The sequence below is a fragment of the Coenobita brevimanus genome, chromosome 57, assembly GCF_032717465.1.
Source record: "Coenobita brevimanus isolate Jiangsu-jjx chromosome 57, ASM3271746v2, whole genome shotgun sequence".
In the NCBI taxonomy this organism is placed as follows: Eukaryota; Metazoa; Arthropoda; class Malacostraca; order Decapoda; family Coenobitidae; genus Coenobita; species Coenobita brevimanus.
In genome coordinates, this window is record NC_137010.1 from 61,083,920 (window position 1) to 61,106,059 (window position 22,140).

At 43.7% G+C, this 22,140-nt stretch overlaps 1 protein-coding gene across 1 annotated transcript in view; it reads left to right on the forward strand.

Moving 5' to 3' along the window:
- Positions 1-22,140, forward strand: part of LOC145402055 (Ig-like and fibronectin type-III domain-containing protein 1) — a 512,409-nt gene that overhangs the window by 448,717 nt on the left and 41,552 nt on the right. Inside the window, exons 17-20 of the mRNA XM_080274151.1 lie at positions 3,468-3,675; positions 4,250-4,372; positions 6,469-6,592; positions 12,911-13,089. Of these exons, the coding sequence (XP_080130277.1) occupies positions 3,468-3,675; positions 4,250-4,372; positions 6,469-6,592; positions 12,911-13,089 (634 nt within the window). The remainder of the gene's footprint in view (positions 1-3,467; positions 3,676-4,249; positions 4,373-6,468; positions 6,593-12,910; positions 13,090-22,140) is intronic.

Consider the following 22,140-nt stretch of genomic DNA (forward strand, 5'->3'; position numbering starts at 1 on the left):
AGTAACAGTGGTAGTGGTAATATTTTATCACTATTTTTTATTGTAAGATTAGCAGCAGCAGCAGCAGTAGTAGTAGTAGTAGCAGTAGTAGTAGTAGTAGTAGTGGTTGTTGTTAATGTTCTTGTTGTGATGGTAGTAGTAGTAGTAGTAGTAGAAGTAGTTGTGGTAATAGTAGTCGTAGCAGTCGTAGTTGTTGTTGTGATGGTAGTAGTCGTATTAATAGGGAGTCCCACATAAAGAAAATAGCACTATCAAAACTACTAAAAACAACAGCTTTATTATGACTGCCGGTTTGCTTTTGCCTGAGGGAACTGGGCCAGTCATATAACCTGAACACGAAGCCGTTGTTGAATAGAATGTGATGACTCTTAGTTATGAGGCAGCAGTGAGTCTCCTTGGTTACTAGTCATATTTATCCTTCAGTCTGACTACACCTTGTCATCAGTTATGTTGAAATGGTTTAGGGATCATTAGCAGATGAAAATAACCTGACTATGGCAGCAACAACAACAGCAGCAGCAGCAGCAGTTGTAGTGATAGTAATAGTGGTAGTAGTAGTAGTAGTAATAGTAGTAATGGTTGCAGTAGTAAAAGTAGTAGTTGTAGTGGTGGTAGCAGTAGCAGCAGCAGCAGTAGTTAGTAATAGCAGGACCCAAACAGCAGAAACTTTGAATGTGTGGCTTGGGTTTTGTGCATCAGGGAGTCATCTGTCTCCCAGTTTTGTCTGAAGAGTATTACAACTGGGGAAACTCAGCCCAAGTTTTAACTGGATTGATGCGTTTCTCTGATGGCTCCACTTTTCTGCCATGTTGTCACCAAACGTGTGTGTGTGACAAAGCGAGATATGAGAGTGGATGAGGGTAGAAAAGTGACATGGGATCAGAGGTGGCTGAATGAATTATGTTTGAAAGAGCACAAGTGTTTGGGACCATTTTTTTCTTATTTAACTCTAGAGTGATATACTCTAAATCTGATAGGGAAGGAATTACATATGCTGATGGTTAGATAAGTAAGGTGATCTGGGGGGCTTGAATGAGATATGGTCTCGCAGATGAAATTTTTTTTTGCTAGGAATGCTGTCGATAGTTCTCCTGCTTTCATAATTTCTGTTTTTTGTTTTCTGGATCCATTCTGAGGCGGAGAAAAAAAATTAGATCAGGTTGATATTCACCAAACGTTAAAAAGATAATTGTTTGCCCATACATTGTGGACTACCGCACTCTTGCAAGGAACAAGGGGGTCAAGTGTAGTGGATTGATAGGTGTTAGTCTAAACTCCCACCTTATTGGTCTCCCTATAGGTGGCTTGTGTAGGTGTACAAGTGCTCTTTTGGAGGAGACGGGGTAGGGAGGTGGGAACTAATATAGCGTGTCAGTAGGCATTATTCTTAGCCTTCTTCCTCATTTTCTTACAGGGACCCCCTACACGACACTTCTCTCTAGACAACTGGTTTTACACTCTTCCTTTTTTTTCCCCTCTCTTTACTTTTATTCCACTTTGCTCCTCTTGTGTTCCCTCTCCTCCATAGGCGAATATGGACATTTATTTCTCCTTTTCTAACTGTTTGTCTTCTCAGTCTATCTCCTCCACCTTGCTCTTCTTGTCTTCATCTCTCTCATTCCAAATTTTCTTCATCCGAGCCCTTCTCTCCTTTCTAGTTTAATGGGCTTCTATGCTCTTCTTTCATAATTGGTTGTCTTCTCAGTTTATCTCCACCTTGTTCTTCTTGTCTTTCCTTTTAAATTTTCTTCCTCCGAGCCCGAGAGACGGGATGGACAAGTATAATGTATGTAAGCTTTATCTTCACACTTGGGGGAGGCGGTGGCTGAATCGGTAGAGAGGTGGCCTGTAGTCCTAATGGACCCAGGATCGAATCCCGGCTGGGGCAGGGAACAGTTTAAGGATTTGAATTTCCTAAAAGCAGACTTTCCTGATCTACCACATGACCCGCCGACATGTCGTAAAAATACCCCCGCTAATACCAGTACACCAGTTCTGTATGAGACAGCCCTAGCATGTATTCAGTGTGGATGGTGGGTGTTAGCGCCGAAGTGGTGACATGTGGAGGTGTAGGAGGACTACTGGGCCTTGGGATAGGTCACTGCCCCACAAGAATTAGGCCCTGAAGCCTTTGCCTAGAGTCGGACACGTAAAAAAAAAAAAAAAGAAAAATGATGAACCTTGTCTAACATCGGCGCACTTACCCTCCATTTGGACAACCTCACCACAGCACCCTATATCCAAAGTGCTTCGTACCTAAATATTCTGTATATCTAGGTCTCTACTGAGCCCTTGAAGAATGGTCTGTCCATATATCCATCTGGCCACAAACAAATCGTCTTCACGTCGCTTTGTCCTCTGCCATTTAGCCGCCCTGCTTCCAGCTCACAACCCCTCCCTCATATATCTGCCCACTCCATCCTTCCATCTCATCCTTCGCCCTCCACCTCACTTGCATACTCTCTTTTATTCAGTCTCTCATTCTCCATCCTCTCCACAAGGCCAACCCGTCTCAAAGTATTCTCTTAACACTTTCAGTCACACCCACATCAGCAACACAACACTCCTTAATACAGTAAGCATATGACCAAACCACACGTGTGTCCTCTGTGACAGAGTTCAATGGCGGAGGGCTAGGGACATGCCCCGTAAATTTCCGTAGCTAAATATAAAGCAAATGAGACAGGTACAAGTACAGTTTAAGATCTGATCTGGATTTACCCTTTTACCCTTTTGCATTTTCTTTTTCATGTAAAGTTTTCCATCTCCCGACGATTTTATTCAGCTTATTATCGACTCTAAGTGGAGGAGTTAGATGTAGCCGTAAAAAAAAAAAAAAAAACTTTACGTGAGGGTTTTCAAAAATTGGATAATATTGTTTGGTGACAAGATATCAAGAAGGACATCCCGATATTAAGAACTATAATAAGTGTTGCGGATTCTGCTTTCAGTTCGGTATACCATTTTCTTTGCACTTCTTCTTATCCAGGAAAGGTTAGATTAGTTTTCTTAGTGTCAGGTTAGCATGTTAGTCAGCTTAATGTGTTAGGTTAAGTTAGAATAAGTTAGTGTAAAAACGAAAGAAAGAAAAAGAAAAGAAAGAATGATTATAGTGGGAAAATCAAACTTATGAGTAGCGCAATACTGGTATCTAGAACGGAAATCTGCGTTCCGATTGGTTCAACTTCTCTGTGACTGTTTTCACCTATGTAGGGAAAGTTACTCCATTCTTTACAGGTCTCTTATTTACTGGCAAACTCTTGTATAATCATTAGGTATTAATCTTTGTTTTCTTTTTCGTCTTGTTCTCCCTGCAGGTTCCTGTTTTACTGCTGTGCCTACAGAGTCATCTGTGGCTGGGGAAAAAAAGAAAAAAAAAAACTATGTCCATTTAGTAATATTGGCCAGCAAAGGAAAGGGAAAAGTAGGAGAGGCGAAATACTAAATAGACTTTTGTCCATATACAGGTACCTCGTTCATTACCGCGCCCTGGGAGGAGACGGGAGTGACAGTTATAATATATCCCGTATCGGCGCCCCTGCCCTTCGCCTGGACAACCTGACCCCCAACACCCAGTATGTCCTGTTTGTCACCGCCTCCAATGACAGGGGAGAGAGTCGCCCTTCAGAAACACTCCTGGCCTGGACCGACCCCGCCTTCCCTGCCTTTGTTGAGGTTTGTCATGCATTTTTACTTATTGTTGTTGTTGTGGCTCCAGACTCACCCGATGGACTGCAGGCTGAAGTCGACTTTCTGCAGTTCATCATCTTATTTCGGAGAATAAGGAGGGAGCTGAGAGACATTTAGATAATTGGGTAATGGAGTTCTCCAATTACTTTATATCGGTGCTGCCACATGAAGGCGTCCCTGTACAGCATATGTTTATGTGTGCTACTACCGTACTGGTTTATCACTGATGCCTTCACAGATTTGTGTAATAAAATAGGCCTATACTCTTTTCACCTTAAATTTGCCCAGATTACGTTGCTCTTGCAGTTTATGTGCGTAACTAGTGGCAGATTAAGACAATACAGTGGCTGCTATACGTTGTTTTCCAAAGCATTTCGTAGTGACTAGCAGCATATTCTAGTGTTATTTATATTATTTCAACTCAGCATTCAAGACGAAGGGATGGTAATTTTAGACCAAGTTAGAGTGAAAAGAATATAGTAGAGCTGTGTTAGAGTAAATATATGCGAGTATGGAATTTGGGATGGCATAAAGGGCATTTCCCCTCCTCTTTTCACAGACACCCACCATCCACCCCATCAACCTGATCGTGGAGGGGGGCAAGATGACTGTGCTGTGTATCGCCATGGGGTCACCGCCTCCAACTGTATCACTGTATATCTCTGGCATCTTAATACATCAGGTAAATCTGTCTGTCTGTCTCTCTCTCTCTCTCTCTCTCTCTCTCTTTCTCTCTCTCTCTCTCTCTCTCTCTCTCTCTCTCTCTCTCTCTCTCTCATTACTAGATTTAAGAGAGTAACTTTTCACAGGAATTATGTGTAATATATATACAGTATTGGTATGGTAATGACCTGGCCTGTGTAATATACTGGTTGTTCGTAAACTATCTGACCAGTTTCATTTCCAGATATTACACTCCAGAAACGATGAACAGTGGACAGCAGAAATTTACTTCGACCTTCCCAGTATTCAATAAGCCTTATGGTCTGGTAACACTGTGTGGCAGAGTTAACAGATATGCTTGATCAATATGCCTCTTTTTTTATTTAACGGCTCAAAATAATTGCCTGTAAGTGACGACTGAAGGCAATTTCTGCAGAATACGCTACATTTACTATGGTATTTATTTGTATTCTGTGAGGGACATCATTAAAACCGGCTGGTAGTCGTTCATTACCTCCGCCAACGAAGTTAGAGGAAGTTAGAAAAGCACCTATGTTTGTCTGTCTGTCTGCCTGTCTGTTTGTCCAGACGATATCTCCAAAAATTCCCAATGAAATTTTGTGGAACGTAGGGCCATGGGTCAAGGAAGTTATTAAATTTTGGGGCGGATGCGGATCCGAATCCGGAGTATCCCGCACAATATCTCCAAAAGTTCTCAGTGAATTTCAATGAAATTTTGTGGAAGAGTGGGCCATGGACCAAGAGTGAACTGATTAAATTTGGGAGCGGATCCGAATCCGGATCCTTTTTAATGGCAGTGGCATTGGCAGAGGTATGCGTTTTCTGAGTACTATCTAGTTAGATAATGTATCATCATTACAGTGCGTAGAGTGGATAATTGAAACAAAGTTTAATGTTGAGTGTGGACGATCTACGTTTCATGATGGCTTACGTAGATTGCAGACAAAACACATTCACTTGCAGCTTTACTCCACATAGTACTCCATGTTTCCTTAAATTGAGGATATCTTGCACATCTCAGATATTTGGAAGGTAGTTTCCCGTACTGCGTAGCTGCTAATTATCTTCAAACCCTAGTAATTGACTTGGTGTGGGTTAGCCATTGTTCACAGTGTAACTCACCGTGTGGCGTCATTGTAACAGACAGACGCGCCGGGCACTGGCGAGCAAGGCTGTCCTTGATGGCACATTTTCAAATTAACGCTTATTGGCCAGCTTTACAAAATTAAAATGCAGTTTGCCTCTTTCCATCAAAGCTCTGGTAATTTTTCTCACGGAAGTAGGTAAACGGCAAATGAACAGTAACCCCAAAAGGTATACGTCCGTGTTCAGTAATTATGACGCTCCTCTTCCACTTTACCAGGAGATTACTCGTGTGTTGTGGAGACGGCTCATTGTGTTTAGTATCTGCCCAGGATCATGTATTCAGTTCCTTTTCCAAATACCTCAATCACGCCCACACTAACCGATTGAGCCATCCACGTTACACATAAAATACTTCCTGGTGAGCCTTGAGCCTCTAGTGGAGCGTTGTTAACTGGCCACCCTGTTTAATGGAGCGTGTGTGTGTGTGGGTGTGGGTGTGGGTGTGTGTGGGTGTGTGCTGGCATGTGGGCGCAATTCGGTGATTAATGGTGATTTTTCTGAAGTATAATTAGTCAGTATGTCAGTATGTAAACACTCAGATCCTAATTGAGTTTTGCAGATGATATCCCTCCCTGGATGTCAAGAGCAGAACCTATATTTTCGGAAGTAATCGGACCCATCCTGTCAGTTAGTGGTAGTAGGAGTGGTAGTAGCAGTAGTAGTGTTTGCTGTTGTTGTACAGTAGTAGTGTTAGTATTTATAACCCCAGGTTCATTTGATTGTGAACCTAGTGGACTGCAGACTGATGTTACCCTTCTTCTGCAGAGCACCATCCTCCTTTTGGGGGATAGGGAGAGTTCAGGGACGTTAGTATACCCAGGTAGTGAATCCACCTGGTCTTCAACACCTGCAGTTTGTATACACCTGCTATATACACACACTCCCTTGCCATTTACCTGAGAACCAACTCGTTACACCTGTTGACGCTGTCTTGTGTTACGGTGACAGGACGTAACGCGGCACATGGTGACGGTGGTGCACAACGTGACGCGAGACATGAAGGAGATCTCTTGTTATGCTGATAACGGTTACGGCACTCCCATGCAGGCCTCCCGGACCATCACTATATCACGTAAGTGCAAGCGACATAACCATCTGCATGTATGTGTATATGTATGTATGTATTAGTCTGTCTATATCTGTCTGTTTGTCTGTCCATCTATCTATCTGTATTTCTATCTTATCTACCTGTCTGTCTGTCTGTTTGTCTCTCTCTCTCTCTCTCTCTCTCTCTCTCTCTCTCTCTCATCCAATCCTTTATTGCCCCGTCAGGTGCCTAGGGGTCCGGGGCTAGGTATTTAAGGCGAGGCTGACTGATCACTTCTGCTGAGTGGCGTCATGTGGTATATAAGCCCCAACCAACCCTCGAATCTAAACCCTTACAAGGCGCCTTAACCCACTTGACCACCATGGCTGCACTTGTTTATATGGTTAACAAATGTATCGTTTATAAATTTTCCAACATGCTTGTGTGAGTCAGCCTTGGTCACCTAATGGCAGCTCTTCACGCTGCCTGACCTTTGTCAGCCTCCCTACTCAGCCACTAAATCTGGAGGTCACACTCTATGACCTTGTCCCAGGTCATCTTCGGTCTGCTCTTCACAACCCCACCCCCGACGTTCACTGTGCCATTCTTTATCCTCTTAGCATGCCCAAACCATATCAGTCTACCCCTCCTGATCACAGCACCAATACACTCCAGTCCCATCCTTCCTCTCAACACTTCATTGATAAACTTTGCCTCCCCAGGCCTCACGTTCAAGGATGCACCACTCATCCACCAAATCATTGTTATTTCTGTGCGTTTGAGCCTATGAATATCCTCTTCCTTTACTGCTCAGGTCTCATTACCATACAGCAGTACACACGTAACACATGCCGCATACAGAGATCACTTAGCACGAAAAGAGGCCCCAGTCAGTGTCAGAAAAGGCAACAGCTCCCTGAACTTCGTCCGACCACTCCTTACCCTAGCCACCGAGCTAGCTCCAGCCCCACCGCCAACACAAAATATGCCACCCCCAAGATCAGTCCTTTCACGCCTGACAACCTCTCCATGCTCTCCCTCACACACCACACACACGAAATCAGCACTTTCTCTCACTCAGCTTCTAATACCACTACATCTCTTATGCATCCACTTTTCACAACTGCTGTACAAGATGGAGTTACTTCCCACACCATTGTGACAAACACACATGGCCACACTCCCTCTGCTTTGAGAATACCGCCACCAGCCCAAGATGTCATCACTTATTTTATCTTCATTTACCCTCAAACCCTTGTGCTCCGTTCCGTCTCTTCATTTCCTAAATCTCTCTTCCACCTATCTTTCATTCTCGGCAGTCAACACCAAGTCATCAGCATACAACATAACCCGCGGGAGTCCATTTCTGAAGTCACGCGAGAGAACTTGAAGCACCATGACAAACAATCAGGGCTCAAGACTGACACCTGATGGACGCCAGCATTCACAGAAGCTCAAATCTCTCTTTACTCTCCTGGGTGCAAACACCCACATACATAGCCATTACCACTCTAACCAGCCACTTCTCGATCCCCAGCTTTCTCTTTGCCCGCTGCACCACCTACCTAGGAACTCTGCCAAAGGCCTTCTCCAGATTTAAAAAAAAAAAAAAGTACACGTACCTTTTCTTTCCTACGTATTTTCCTTGAAGCTGTCGGACAGGTAATATGGCATCAGTTGTCCCTTTGCCTGGCATAAACCCAAACTGCATCTCATCAGTATTCACTTTTTCCCTTATCATATCTTGTAAGACTCTCCATTACCTTGATTATCAGGTTCAGTAGTTTTATGCCTTTGTAATTTTCAGTGCATTACCCTGGCCGACAAGAAACCATTTAACTTGTCTGTCTATCTATCTATTGCCAGACGCCTTAATCCCTTATACGGGGTGGCCACAAACACATCGCCTCCACGTCACCCTGTTCCCCGCCATTTCACAGCCCTGCTCCCAATTCACATCCCCTTCTCTCATATACCTCTCCACTCCATCGCTCCATCTCATCCTTGGCCTTCCCCCACCCTCTCTCCCCCTCCACCTCACTCACATACACTCTCCTCATCAGTCTCTCACTCTCCATCCTCTCCACATGGCCAAACCACCTCAGTGTGTTTCTCCTAATGCTTCCTATCACGTCCACATGCACACCACAACGCTCGTTCACATCCTCATTTGTCAGTCTGTCTCTCCATGTGACTCACAGGCTCCTCTCAAGTAACTCATTTCCACTGCTTTCACTCTTGACTTGTGTCCCTCCAACAACGTCCAAGCTTCACTTCCATACGTCAGAGTTGGTATCACAATACCGTCATGTAATAACTTTTTCATTTCCATGCTCACCTCCCAGTTTCTTTTCACTGCCTTCAGGGAACCAGCAACCTTTATTCCTTGTTGTACCCTTTCAAGCACTTCACCCTCCAAACTTCCATCCTTACTCATCACATTACCCAAGTACTTAAACGTACTTACATTTTCCATTTCCTCATCATCCATCCTCACTGTACATTCACTGACTTCACCTCTCTCAAAGACCATAACTTTACTCTTCCCTACATTCACCTGTAAATTCTGTTTCATAAACAATCTCCCAAACTCATCCACCAAGCCTTGCAGCTCCCCTTCATCTTCTCTTAACAACACAGTATCATCTGCAAACAACAGTACAAGAAGTTTCCAAACACTGCCCTCTCTCATTAGGGCCGCTTCAACATCCACTGCCCTACATTGTATCTCTCTTATAACCTCATCCATATACAGATTGAACAACCATGGAGACATGACACATCCCTGTTTCAATCCAACCTTCAAATAGAAAAACCCACTCAGTTCACTCTCCACACGCACTGCAGCCTTCGCACCATCATACATACTCTTCACAGCATTCAGCAACTTCCCATCTATTCCATATATTCTTAATACTTTCCACAATCCTTGTCTATCCACCCTGTCATATGCTTTCTCCAAATCCATGAAGGCCACATACAACTTCTTTCCCTTCTCTAGGCACTTTTCCACTAAAGATCTAAGAATGAATATCTGGTCCACACAACCTCTTCCCATCCTAAAGCCTCCCTGTTCTTCTCCAACTAATTCCTCTGGTATTTCCCTAACTCTGTCAATAAGTATCCTACCGTATTGTTTCCTATTACTCTAAGAAGACAAATGACCCTATGATTACCACACACTTTTTTTTCCCCTTTCCCTTTGTACAAGGGAATAATTATACCTGACTTCCAATCATCCGGGACTTTACCTTCTTCCAAGGCCAATTTGCACATCTTCCACATCCATTCTACTACTATCTCTCCCCTATGCTTCGGCATTTCACCACACAGTCCCATCAGTTCCTGGGGCTTTCCCCATTTTGACTTTCTTCAATGCTTCCACGTCTTCCACCCTACTGATTCCTTCCTGTCTTCTCACCTCCCTCCTTCTCCCAGCCATTCCTCAGCCACTTATACCCTCATTACTTTCATTCTCTATGTTCAACAGTTCATTAAATTGTTCTCTCCATCTGCTCATTTTTTCTCCCTTCTCAGCTAGTAATCTACCATTTTTATCTTTTACTCCCCTACTAACTTCATTGCCACCCTGTCTGACTCTCTTTACCTCTTTCCAGAACATTTTCTTACATTCCCTCCACTTTACACTAAAATTCCTTCCAAATTCCTCATCCACTCTCTTCTTACTCTCTCTTACTAATCTGTTCACCTCTTTCTTCCTTTCTACATGTAACTCTTTCTTCCGCATCTCAACTTCTTCCACATCCCTATTTCTCATCCATTTATTTTATGCATTCTTCTTTTGTGCCACAGCCTGTCTCACCTCTTCATTCCACCACGCTGTTCCTTGCACCTCCTTTCGTCTTCTCTTCACCCCACACACCACCTCACATGCTGCACATATTTCTTCTGAAAATATCTTGCACACACCTTCCACGTCGCCCATCTGCTTCAATTCATATTTACCCAATCGTTCCTCCACTTCTCTCTTATATTCTGCCTTTTTCTCATCCTCTTGTAACCTTTCCACTCTCCTTGCAAATACTCCTTCCTCCCGTCCTTCCCTTCTTCTATTTCTCCATTTTACTTGGACCCTGATTCTGACCATCACAAATTAGTGGTCAGAAAGTCCACTCCCCCAACCTCTATATGCTCTTGCATCCATTACACATCTTCGCATCCTTTCATCCACACACACATAATCAATCATTGCCTTCCTTTCATTCAGTTCACCATCCACTCTTCTCATCACTCGCCATGTATACCTGTGGATCATTTTGTGCCTGGAGAGCATATTGGCTATCACCAACCCCCTCCCAGCACAAATGTCCACTAAAGCACTGGTATTCTCATCTGTTTCAGCAGGCACACCCCACTCACCAACTACTCCATCCACTTCACATTCCCTACTTTACCATTCATATCACCGATCAAAAACACTCTCTCACTCCTTTCAAACTCTTCCGTGCACACTTCCACATTTGTCCAGAACTCTTCTCTCACTCTGCTTGCACGATCTTGCGTTGGCGCATTCATGCACACAATTGCCCACATTTGTAGTCCAACTTTCAGTCTTACCCACACAATCCTTGAACCAACTGATCCATACTCTCTTATATTCTACTTCCATCTTTTACTCACAACAATACACGCTCCTTCTTTTGCCCTCTCATTCTCACCTACTCCTGCACATATACCCCATCCATACTCCCATTCTCTCACACTCTCTCCTCTCCATCTAGTTTCAGTTAATCCACATACATCCAGTTTCGCACCCTCAAGCACCTGGACAATCTCTCTCTCTTTCACCTCATCATTTTCACCCCTTACGTTCCAGGTCGCCATCCGTATCATGTCCTTTGTATGGTCCTTAGTCGTCATCTTTTGGTCAGTCCTGGTCCGAGGCTTCTTGTTCGTATTTTTAGTTAGTTGTTTTCCGGGGAGGGACACGAACCCTCCGCCAACCCACTTGCTGGCACGTAGGAAACACGTGTTGCTTGGTTATTAGGTTACACCCAGCGTTGTAAATGATTTTAAGGTTTACAGGAAATCATTAATTGTCTTGCCACTCGATGTAGAGCTACCCTGAAAACAGGGTAACTACACTAAGTGGTTGGATGATGTGCGCCCCCCCCCCCACACACACACAGGGTCAGTTAGAAGTGCAATAGCTTTTTCTCCCCCCTCCCGTCAGTCGAGTCCCCCGCTAAAAAGACACGTAGAGAATGGTGGCCGCCCCCTTCAAAAGCCTCTACAAATCAAACAAACTGTCTGTTTATCTGTTGAGCAAAATAGGTGGAAAAGCAAACAGAAAAGAGCTTAAGTTCTTTGCGCCCCCCCTTCCCCCCTCCCTCACACACACACACACACACACACACACACACACACACACACACACGGTCAGAAGTGCAATAGCTTTTTCTCCCTCCCTTTTTTCTGCTTTTATTCAGCCTTTGTTCCATCAAAGTTCCTTCCCGTCAGACGAGTCTTTGTAGCTTTCTGTCTGGTGTTTTATTTCTGTATATAGGGCACTCCGGTCTCTCTCTCTCTCTCTCTCTCTCTCTCTCTCCCGTCAGTTCATTGTAACTACCGTCTGGATGGCTCTCTGTTCTAATTAGTCGCGCGGTAATATTTCTCTCTTTGTCGTGCAGTAATCACTCTCTCTCTCTCTCTCTCTCTCTCTCTTTCTCTCTCTCTCTCTCTCGTCATTAGTCCCCTTCCACTCCGTTAAGCAGACTGAGAGTGAAGCGCCAGAAGAATATGTTTATGATATCCGTTTTGAGAACACCAACAGAGCAGTGTTGTAATAATTCTCCCCTGCTTGGCGCTTTTTTAACCCATGGACAGACAGATGAGCAAGGACTGAGTTGATGATGCTGGCTGCTGCAGGGCTTGATACGGTATATATATATATTAATGAGAGAGAGAGAGAGAGAGAGAGAGAGGGAGAGAAAGAGAGAGAGAGTTAATATTCCATGAGAAAAGAATTTTAATCTCCCCAGCTTTGTTGACGCCTAAGCCACCAAAATACTCCCTCAGAGGATATCAGTTTGCATCAGACTTGGAATAGTAGCTGTTGTGCACCCAGTGGTTGCGTTTGCTTAGCTTTGTTAAATAATAAAAGAAACGCTTGACATGGTTCAAAGTTCTGCAAGCTGGGTAGATAGACAAACAGAGAAATATATGGATAAGCACATTACAGGCACATAAACCCAGCATCCGTTCTGTAGTTGATTAGTCACTTTATTGGGCATGCTATTAATAGTTCCTCCTGTGTAATGCTTTCTCTCTCCTTGATTTTTGGACCCTGTGCCATTCCATCATTGAGTGCTAATGATGATGATGATAATGTTTATGTTTCAGGGCGACCCAAGATCCGCGCCTCTGAAGTTGTGGGTGCGGTAGAGGGTCGGGAGGTGACTTTAGAATGCTCCGTGGACGCCTGGCCTGAGCCCTCCCTTGTGTGGTGGACCGACCCAGACGGACGAGTACCTGTTATCCACGGGGGCCAATATGCCATCAGGACGGAGAATGGACCACAGGTGAGTACTCAGTTCTTGGACCTTATTCTTTCCAACACCCTAACACCTCTTCCTAAGCGATTTATTTGGTATATTACCCTTGCCGTCCCCTTTTGTGTTACCTAAACCATTCCAATATCACCATCCTCTGCATAAATGGGATACAAAACGATATTAAGTAGCCGTATCCAAAAATAAATCGATAAGGAAGAGGTATTGGGGAGCTTTCTTAACTGACGAGAACACGAAACCATGTCTATACTACCCCTCCTTCATCCTGCAGACTATTATACAGTTGGAGATAAAAGCTGGTTCTAGAATTTCACCTTTTCTGCTAGTCTCTTTCCTTTGTTGGTTAATATTCCCAACCTGAATGATTCTTTGATATGTTTGTCTAATACTTTACCACTACCATGCTTGCCTGTCACTCTCCACTGTTGGTTAATAGTTCCATGGTGAGAGAGGCTTTGTATGTTTCTCTCTCAGCAATTCCACGAGTTCTATATGTCGTTCTTCCTGTGTTGGCTAATATTTTTTTAGCTGAGGGATTCGGATTATTTGTATGCCCGTAGATGATGCCTTTTTCTGTGATGCATCAGGGAAGAAAGTGACTGTAGAGCCCAATTGTGAAGTGGACGCTGTGGAATAGTGGGCGAACTTTTTTCCTGATCATAGTTCTTCTGTGTACTCACGCTGGTAGGTCTAACTTCTTAACCTGGAGTCCTTCTTTCATCTCGGTTCATTATCCAATATCATAGCTTTACCATCCTCTCTCATCCTCCACCCTACATTCCTTTTCTGTCCCTCCATGAACTTGCCCCTCTTCTGTTTTACCCTGCAGTCCTTCATTCTCCCCCATTCATTCTCCATTACATAATCAATCCTATCCTTGCATATATACAGTAATAGCTGTAGCATCACTCTAAAAATTGCAAGTGTTTTATCAGTCACCATCAGAAAGTAGGGGCTTGCATACATGTGCCTACTCTCAATTTTAACACGACCGTCAGTCCTCACACTACCCTCTTTCATTCCCTCTGTGTCCTTTCACGGTCGGGGCAACTCTAGTATTCTATTCCAGGCAGCCCCAGAAGAGTTTATTTACCTGTGGATGAATCATGGAAACCTGAGTCTGTTAATACTGTCTGAAAACCTAACAAGATGGTAATGTAGTTTGTGTGGTTCTGAAATGGCACGTGTGTAGTGTGTCCTTCCATATTAATGTTTGGTAGGAATTTCAGGTGCAGAGAGAGAGAGAGAGAGAGAGAGAGGTAAGAGATTGAATAGACCGTATTGTACTGAATTAAATATGAGGCTGCAGTAATGAGAGAGAGAGAGAGAGAGAGAGAGAGAGAGAGAGAGAGAGCTAGGTGAACTTAAAGCGGAAATGCCTAAAGGGAATGAAGAATGAGGTGGAAATTATGTGTCACGGGGGTTTTTAAAATATCACGGTAATTTTGATATAAATGGTTAAATATTATTTAAATTGATAATAATATTCAATAATATTGAAGAGCAGAGACAATGATTGTCTTGCTACATCAAGCAACGATTACTTTACGCTGGCTTGTGCACGATTCTCTAAGAACGAGAATTTATAAACTTTCTCAACAGTACACAGCAGAGACTAATTACTCACAATTGCTGAATTACTGTACTGTTAGCCTCTGGAGAAAGTTACATCACCCCTGACAATAAATAACTAATACTAATAATAATAACATCAGGTTCTTGCTGATGCATTAACTCCTGGCACAACGGATTTTAAGTTAATACAACAAGACTGGTCTAAGTACCAGTTATGAATAGTAAATGTTTATGCAAGCTAGGAGCTGTATGGAAAATAAGCTTAATTATGGAGAAATGAAACAAGATTTTTACTCTACATTAAGCTCAAGAAATAGAACTGTTAAATTTATTAATCACAAAAATAAATTTAACATTACATTTCAAATCAAATTAAATGAGACGCACTCGCTCACTCACACAGAAGCTAAATACTTACGCCTAGGGAAAAACACCTTAACTAAGCTCTTAAAACTACAAAATACACAAAAGAAATACCAGTCGATGAATACTATGTATCACCACTAAGGTGGGAGGACTGGATAACTGTCTCAGTGGAGCCTGGGTGCTAGCGACCTCTCACACTTCTTGGAGCACAGCACCTTCCTCCGCCACAGCAAACACAAGACTGAATTCAAATAATGCCTAAGCAGGACGCACAGGCCACCGGAAGAAGGCGTGGCTAACGGTTGAATGAAGCAGAGGCAAACGATAAAGAAATAATTGTATCGCTCAGTAGCGCACTTAGTGACGTGCATTAAATCGGTCACTTTTTGAAAACGGTGACGAATTATTTGAAAAGTATACCCCGGAATGGAGAGAGAAACGGTTAACTGAGCGATACACAGTGAGTTTTCCACTAATAGTTCGTGGCTTCTCACAAAAAGGAAATGTCGCGAATTGATTCGTGACATTACGCCCCATGAAAATTAAATCTTTCTTCCTTCAGAAGAAAGATTTCAATATACATACATATAAATCCTAACTCAGTCACACAAGATTCACACTGTGGTGTGTGTGCTATCCTGCTACAGGAGAAAGTCGCAGTCGTCAGTGAGCGAAAAAACCTCGTATTTACGTTAATAGAAGCAAGCTTGAGGGAAAAACTCCGTGACGACGGTGAAAATCCTGTACTCAGGTCAAACTGAGCGAAAATTCGCTACATTTACACTGACAACTAATTGTTGTGTAGCGTGGTGTATGTAATACACGGTGTAGGTGTGACAGTTGTAGTGTAACTGTACCTACGTGTAAAATGACACAGTAAATAATATGGCGACGACGAAGGCAGAGGAGAAGAGGCAGCAGCGTGCGGCAGATGATCAGCTGGTCCGCACAGCAAAACTGCTACACCCATTGCTGAACCTGCAAAACCAATTAAGGTGGAGCATCAAAAGTGTCAATGAGACAAAATTCTTATTATGTTACAATTACTCTCTCTGGCTAGCAGTCAGTACATGCTATGAAAAGTACACTCGAGGTCGCCATTAATTTTAGCACACGATTATGGTCGGCCAGTTGAGAATCCCTGTGCAAACTCGGGTCTTCCATAGCCTCGAACCGCACACGGGTCCTCAACCTGTGCCTTAACCTACAGTACTTATATTAATATCGGGAAGCTGAGAATCCTTGTGCAAACTTGGGTCTTCCATAGCCTCAAGTCGCCTCTGCGGAGTTCTCTCTCGAACTTCCCCCTTAACCTATAATACTTATATTAGTATCGGGAAGCTGAGAATCCTCGTGCAAACTTGGGCTTCCATAGCCTCAAGTCGCCTCTGCGGAGTTCTCTCTCGAACTTCCCCCTTAACCTACAATACAATACTTATATTAGTACCGGGAAGCTGAGAATCCTTGTGCAAACTTGGGTCTTCCATAGCCTCAAGTCGCCTCTGCGGAGTTCTCTCTCGAACTTCCCCCTTAACCTATAATACTTATATTAGTATCGGGAAACTGAGAATCCTTGTGCAAACTTGGGTCTTCCATAGCCTCAAGTCGCCTCTGCAGAGTTCTCACTTCCCCCTTAACCTACAATACAATACTTATATTAGTACCGGGAAGCTGAGAATCCTTGTGCAAACTTGGGTCTTCCATAGCCTCAAGTCGCCTCTGCGGAGTTCTCTCTCGAACTTCCCCCTTAACCTACAATACTTATATTAGTACCGGGAAGCTGAGAATCCTTGTGCAAACTTGGGTCTTCCATAGCCTCAAGTCGCCTCTGCAGAGTTCTCACTTCCCCCTTAACCTACAATACAATACTTATATTAGTACCGGGAAGCTGAGAATCCTTGTGCAAACTTGGGTCTTCCATAGCCTCAAGTCGCCTCTGCGGAGTTCTCTCTCGAACTTCCCCCTTAACCTACAATACTTATATTAGTACCGGAAAGCTGAGAATCCTTATGCAAACTTGGGTCTTCCATAGCCTCAAGTCGCCTCTCAACTTCCCCCTTAACTTACGGTACATAATATGTATGTACAGGCCCTGGACATAATGTGTCCTGTGGGGCCAATGGGCGAGACGTCAGGTCTGCACCCACTTCACCACTACCCTGTCTCTCAACTGACTCAGAGATTACAGGTGTAGTTACAAATGGCACAGGAAGGGCATGTCCCTGATTAGTGGTGATACTTTGGCACACACTGCAAGAACGGACAAAACTATCTATGTCCCGTCCCATCCCTGGCCAGAAAAAGTCAGCTCGGATACGGCCCTGGGTCTTCCTTTTGCCCATGTGACCTCCTGAGACTGAACAATGACCCCATTGTAACACTGCTAGGCGGTACTCGGCGGGAACGACAAACTGCAGTCGAACCTCGCCCTCGGGTGTTCGTGACTCACGGTGGAGCCGTCCTTGTTTACGAAGGAACTTGGCTCGACCTCCCCGTGAATACTTTATCACTCGACCCTTTTGTTTGTTCCGCACGGCAGCAAGTGTCGGGTCAGAATGTTGTTCTTGTACAACAAGTTGACTACACATCAGATCTTGCGGCGATTCAATGATCACTGGGGTGACACAATCTGGAGCCTCAGCCATGGCTCGTGTTACCGCAGCAGCCGAAGTCTGAGTGGCGCCATCATCGGAGCAACTATCCTTGGCTCCTTGAATATTGCCTACTATCAAGTCAAATAGAGGCTCTGGCATGACAACTGCAAGTGTCATACCAGTATAAAATGGAGATGCCACCTGGATACATGCCTCAGGGAACAATCTCACTGATCCATCAATAAGGCTTGCATGGATCTGTCGACCTGTATACTGCTCAGGCCGAACTAAACTCTGCTTAACAGAGCAACCTGAGGAACCATTGTCTCTCAGGACCTTCACAGGAATGCCTCCCACAAACCCTGGCTGAACAAGGAAGGTACTGTCACCTGTGGGAGGGCCTGTGGAGGAAGCAGCTAGCCACTCCTGAGGCTGCTGAATTGATGTGGCAAACATTGTGCCTTGAAGGTTATATTGGGGAGATGGAACATTGGCCATCTGTGGAGGGGGTTCACTGTCACTGTGGGACTAGTGAACTGTGGGGAAGTACCCACACTGGTAGGGACGTGACCACCAGGCTGCTGCTGAGGAATGAAGGCTGCATTCGCTTCCTGCCTCTTTTGAGCTGGTGGTGAAAAAGTTTGTCCCGACGGTCGGTTGCGTGGCTGATACTGCTGCTGGTTAGGGTACTTGTTGTACCTCTTCCACTCAGGTTTCTGAGTGTTTTGCCCCTGGTCCTTCCACTGCGGTTTTGGACCTTGGCCATTATTCTGAGAATGGCCTTGGTGCTGGGATTCAGTCTGAGACGGCTTCCCAGACTTGGCAGTATGTTTTCTGCTCCAGGTGTTTTGCTTACGAGCTTGATACCCGTATGCAGTAAAGAATGCGTCAGCCTTCTCTACCATTTGGCTGGCATCTTTCACCTGGCAGATCTTAAGCTGTGCTATGAGCTCAGCAGGCCACGACCTCTCTAGCTGTGTACGCAGCATAAGGTCAATTATCCCCTCACGCGTGGAAGGAGTTTCATCTTTCTCCATCCACTCATTTAAGTAAGCTGTGAGACGATCAAGGAACTGAACAGCTGTCTCCTTGTCTTGGAGACGAGCTCGCATGAACTGAACTTTGGCGTCGTCTACTGTGAGACCATACGCCTTAATGAGTGCAGCTTTCATCATCTCATATGTGAGATTGTCTCCACGAATTCTGTGGAGAATATCGAGGGCAGGGCCCTCAAATAGGCTAAGAAACTGAAGCCGCTTAGCTGCCTCATCCAGTTGATATAAGTCTGCCATGTCCTCAAAACGAGCTATGTACGGCTCGATTCGCTCGCTTTCCTTGTATGAAGGAAGCTTGATGCGTGGGGTCGCCAGGACATGTGCAGGGGGAACGCTCGTGGAGCTTTGACCAACTGCACCAGACGTGTCTGAAGCCAAGGAATCTCGCTTGAGCTTCATCATTTCAAGTTCATGTTTTTCTCGTGCCTCACGTTCGGCACGTTCATGTTCTCGTTCTCGCTCGCGTTGTTCACGCTCGTATTCGCGCTGTTCTCGCTCTTTTTCTAACTCGAGCTCGCGTTGTTTCTGCTCGTATTCGCGCTGTTCTCGCTCTTTTTCTAACTCGAGCTCGCGTTGTTTCTGCTCGTATTCGCGCTGTTTCTCACGCTGCTCTTGTTCATAAGCACGCTCTCTTTCACGTTCCTCACGCTGTTCTCGCTCGTATTCGCGCTGTTCTCGCTCGCATTCGCGCTAAATCCTACGCTCTTCACGAGCATCTTTCTCACGTTCTTGCTCGTAATTGAACCGTGAGAGAACGTAACTCTGTATTTTCTCTGGGTCTGTGAGACCAATATCTTTGGCTTCCTGTACATATACAGCTGTAGCCATGATGCTAGCTCAATTTACTAAGTAAAACCGAAATTGAGTACTGACTGCTTAGCGACGAATACTAATAAACACAAGTAAAGAGTACAGACACAAGCTAGTGGTGACCAGTCTTATCCAGTTAACTGGCAAAGAATAAATAAAAAATGTAAATGACTGGGAAGACTCAATAATAAACACAATGGGTACGGCGACTTCCCAGAAGCGAATAAAACTGTCTGGCGTTACCAAAAATAAACTAGAGTTAAGTATTCTATTGATTAATAAAGCAAAATTCACTTGCTAAATTAAGGGTAAACACCAGTAAACTTGTGCCTATAAACTTTAATAATAAATACCTAAATATGAATGAGTGAGCACTATCTCGTGAATAGCTTTAGAGCTAGGAGTTAATATCCTGGAATGAGGTCGCCAATTGTCACGGGGGTTTTTAAAATATCACGGTAATTTTGATATAAATGGTTAAATATTATTTAAATTGATAATAATATTCAATAATATTGAAGAGCAGAGACAATGATTGTCTTGCTACATCAAGCAACGATTACTTTACGCTGGCTTGTGCACGATTCTCTAAGAACGAGAATTTATAAACTTTCTCAACAGTACACAGCAGAGACTAATTACTCACAATTGCTGAATTACTGTACTGTTAGCCTCTGGAGAAAGTTACATCACCCCTGACAATAAATAACTAATACTAATAATAATAACATCAGGTTCTTGCTGATGCATTAACTCCTGGCACAACGGATTTTAAGTTAATACAACAAGACTGGTCTAAGTACCAGTTATGAATAGTAAATGTTTATGCAAGCTAGGAGCTGTATGGAAAATAAGCTTAATTATGGAGAAATGAAACAAGATTTTTACTCTACATTAAGCTCAAGAAATAGAACTGTTAAATTTATTAATCACAAAAATAAATTTAACATTACATTTCAAATCAAATTAAATGAGACGCACTCGCTCACTCACACAGAAGCTAAATACTTACGCCTAGGGAAAAACACCTTAACTAAGCTCTTAAAACTACAAAATACACAAAAGAAATACCAGTCGATGAATACTATGTATCACCACTAAGGTGGGAGGACTGGATAACTGTCTCAGTGGAGCCTGGGTGCTAGCGACCTCTCACACTTCTTGGAGCACAGCACCTTCCTCTGCCACAGCAAACACAAGACTGAATTCAAATAATGCCTAAGCAGGACGCACAGGCCACCGGAAGAAGGCGTGGCTAACGGTTGAATGAAGCAGAGGCAAACGATAAAGAAATAATTGTATCGCTCAGTAGCGCACTTAGTGACGTGCATTAAATCGGTCACTTTTTGAAAACGGTGACGAATTATTTGAAAAGTATACCCCGGAATGGAGAGAGAAACGGTTAACTGAGCGATACACAGTGAGTTTTCCACTAATAGTTCGTGGCTTCTCACAAAAAGGAAATGTCGCGAATTGATTCGTGACATTATGAAAAGCAGCTTTGTGTGTGTGTGTGTGTGTGTGTGTGTGTGTGTGTGTGTGTGTGTGTGTTAGGGGACAGTAAAGAGGATAGACCAAGGATACCGCAGTGAATTCAAACAGAGAGAGAGAGAGAGAGAGAGAGAGAGAGAGAGAGAGAGAGAGAGAGAGACAGAGACAGACAGACAGACAGAGAGTCTTTGTGGTGTAATTGCCATACCTATTGTACTCTTATTCCTTCCAGACGATCTTACTCATCTTAAAAGACACTCCCTGAAAAATATTGCAATTCTCCTTTAATACTCTCTTCAATCTTGCAGCTTTCGTGTTCTGTTCCAGCTCAGACCAGACGATTTTGTTCAACAGAGTGATATACAAGAACATGAGAGTGATAAGAGTGATACTGATAATTTTTCCTGGGTGATATTTATTTTCCTGAGAGTGAGTCAGAGAAACGTGAACGAGTCAGCACCGAAAGTATACCGGTATTGACTGGGTGTGTAATGTGCTGCTGTACCGTCACACGATTTTACCTGCTTCGAAGACACCCGTAGTAGTGGTGGTGGTAGAAGTACTGTAGCTGTAATTTCTTCTTCTTCTTCTTCTTCTTATTATTATTATTACTATTAGTAGTAGTAGTAGTAATACGAGCAGCTTAGTAGTGGTGGTTGTTGTGTTGGTAGTAGTAGTAGTAGTAGTAGTAGTTGCAGCAGCAGCAGCAGCAGTAGTAGTAGTAGTAGTAGTAGTAGTAGAAGTAGTAGTAGTAGTAGAAATAGTAGTAGGTAGTAATAGTAGTAGGTAGTAATAGTAGTAGTAGTAGTAGTAGTAGTGGTAGTAGTAGAAGCAGTAGAAATGAGTAGTGGTAGTAGTGGTTGCAGCAGTAGTAGTAGTAGTAGTAGTAGTAGAAATAATAGTAGTGGTAGTAGTAGTAATAGTAGTTGAAATAGTAGTAGTAGCAGTAATGGTAGAAATAATAGTAGTGGTCGTAGTAGTAGTAGTAGATCTTGTTGTTGTTGTTGTTGTTGTAGCTGTTGCCCCAGGTTCATCTGAAACGTGAACCCAGTGGACTACAGGCTGAAGTTCCATCCTCGTGCAGTCCACCATCCTCCGTGTGGGGGATAGGGAGGGAGTTGAGGGACAGTAATATAAGTGATCATATCTGTACCACCACGTGAAGGCGT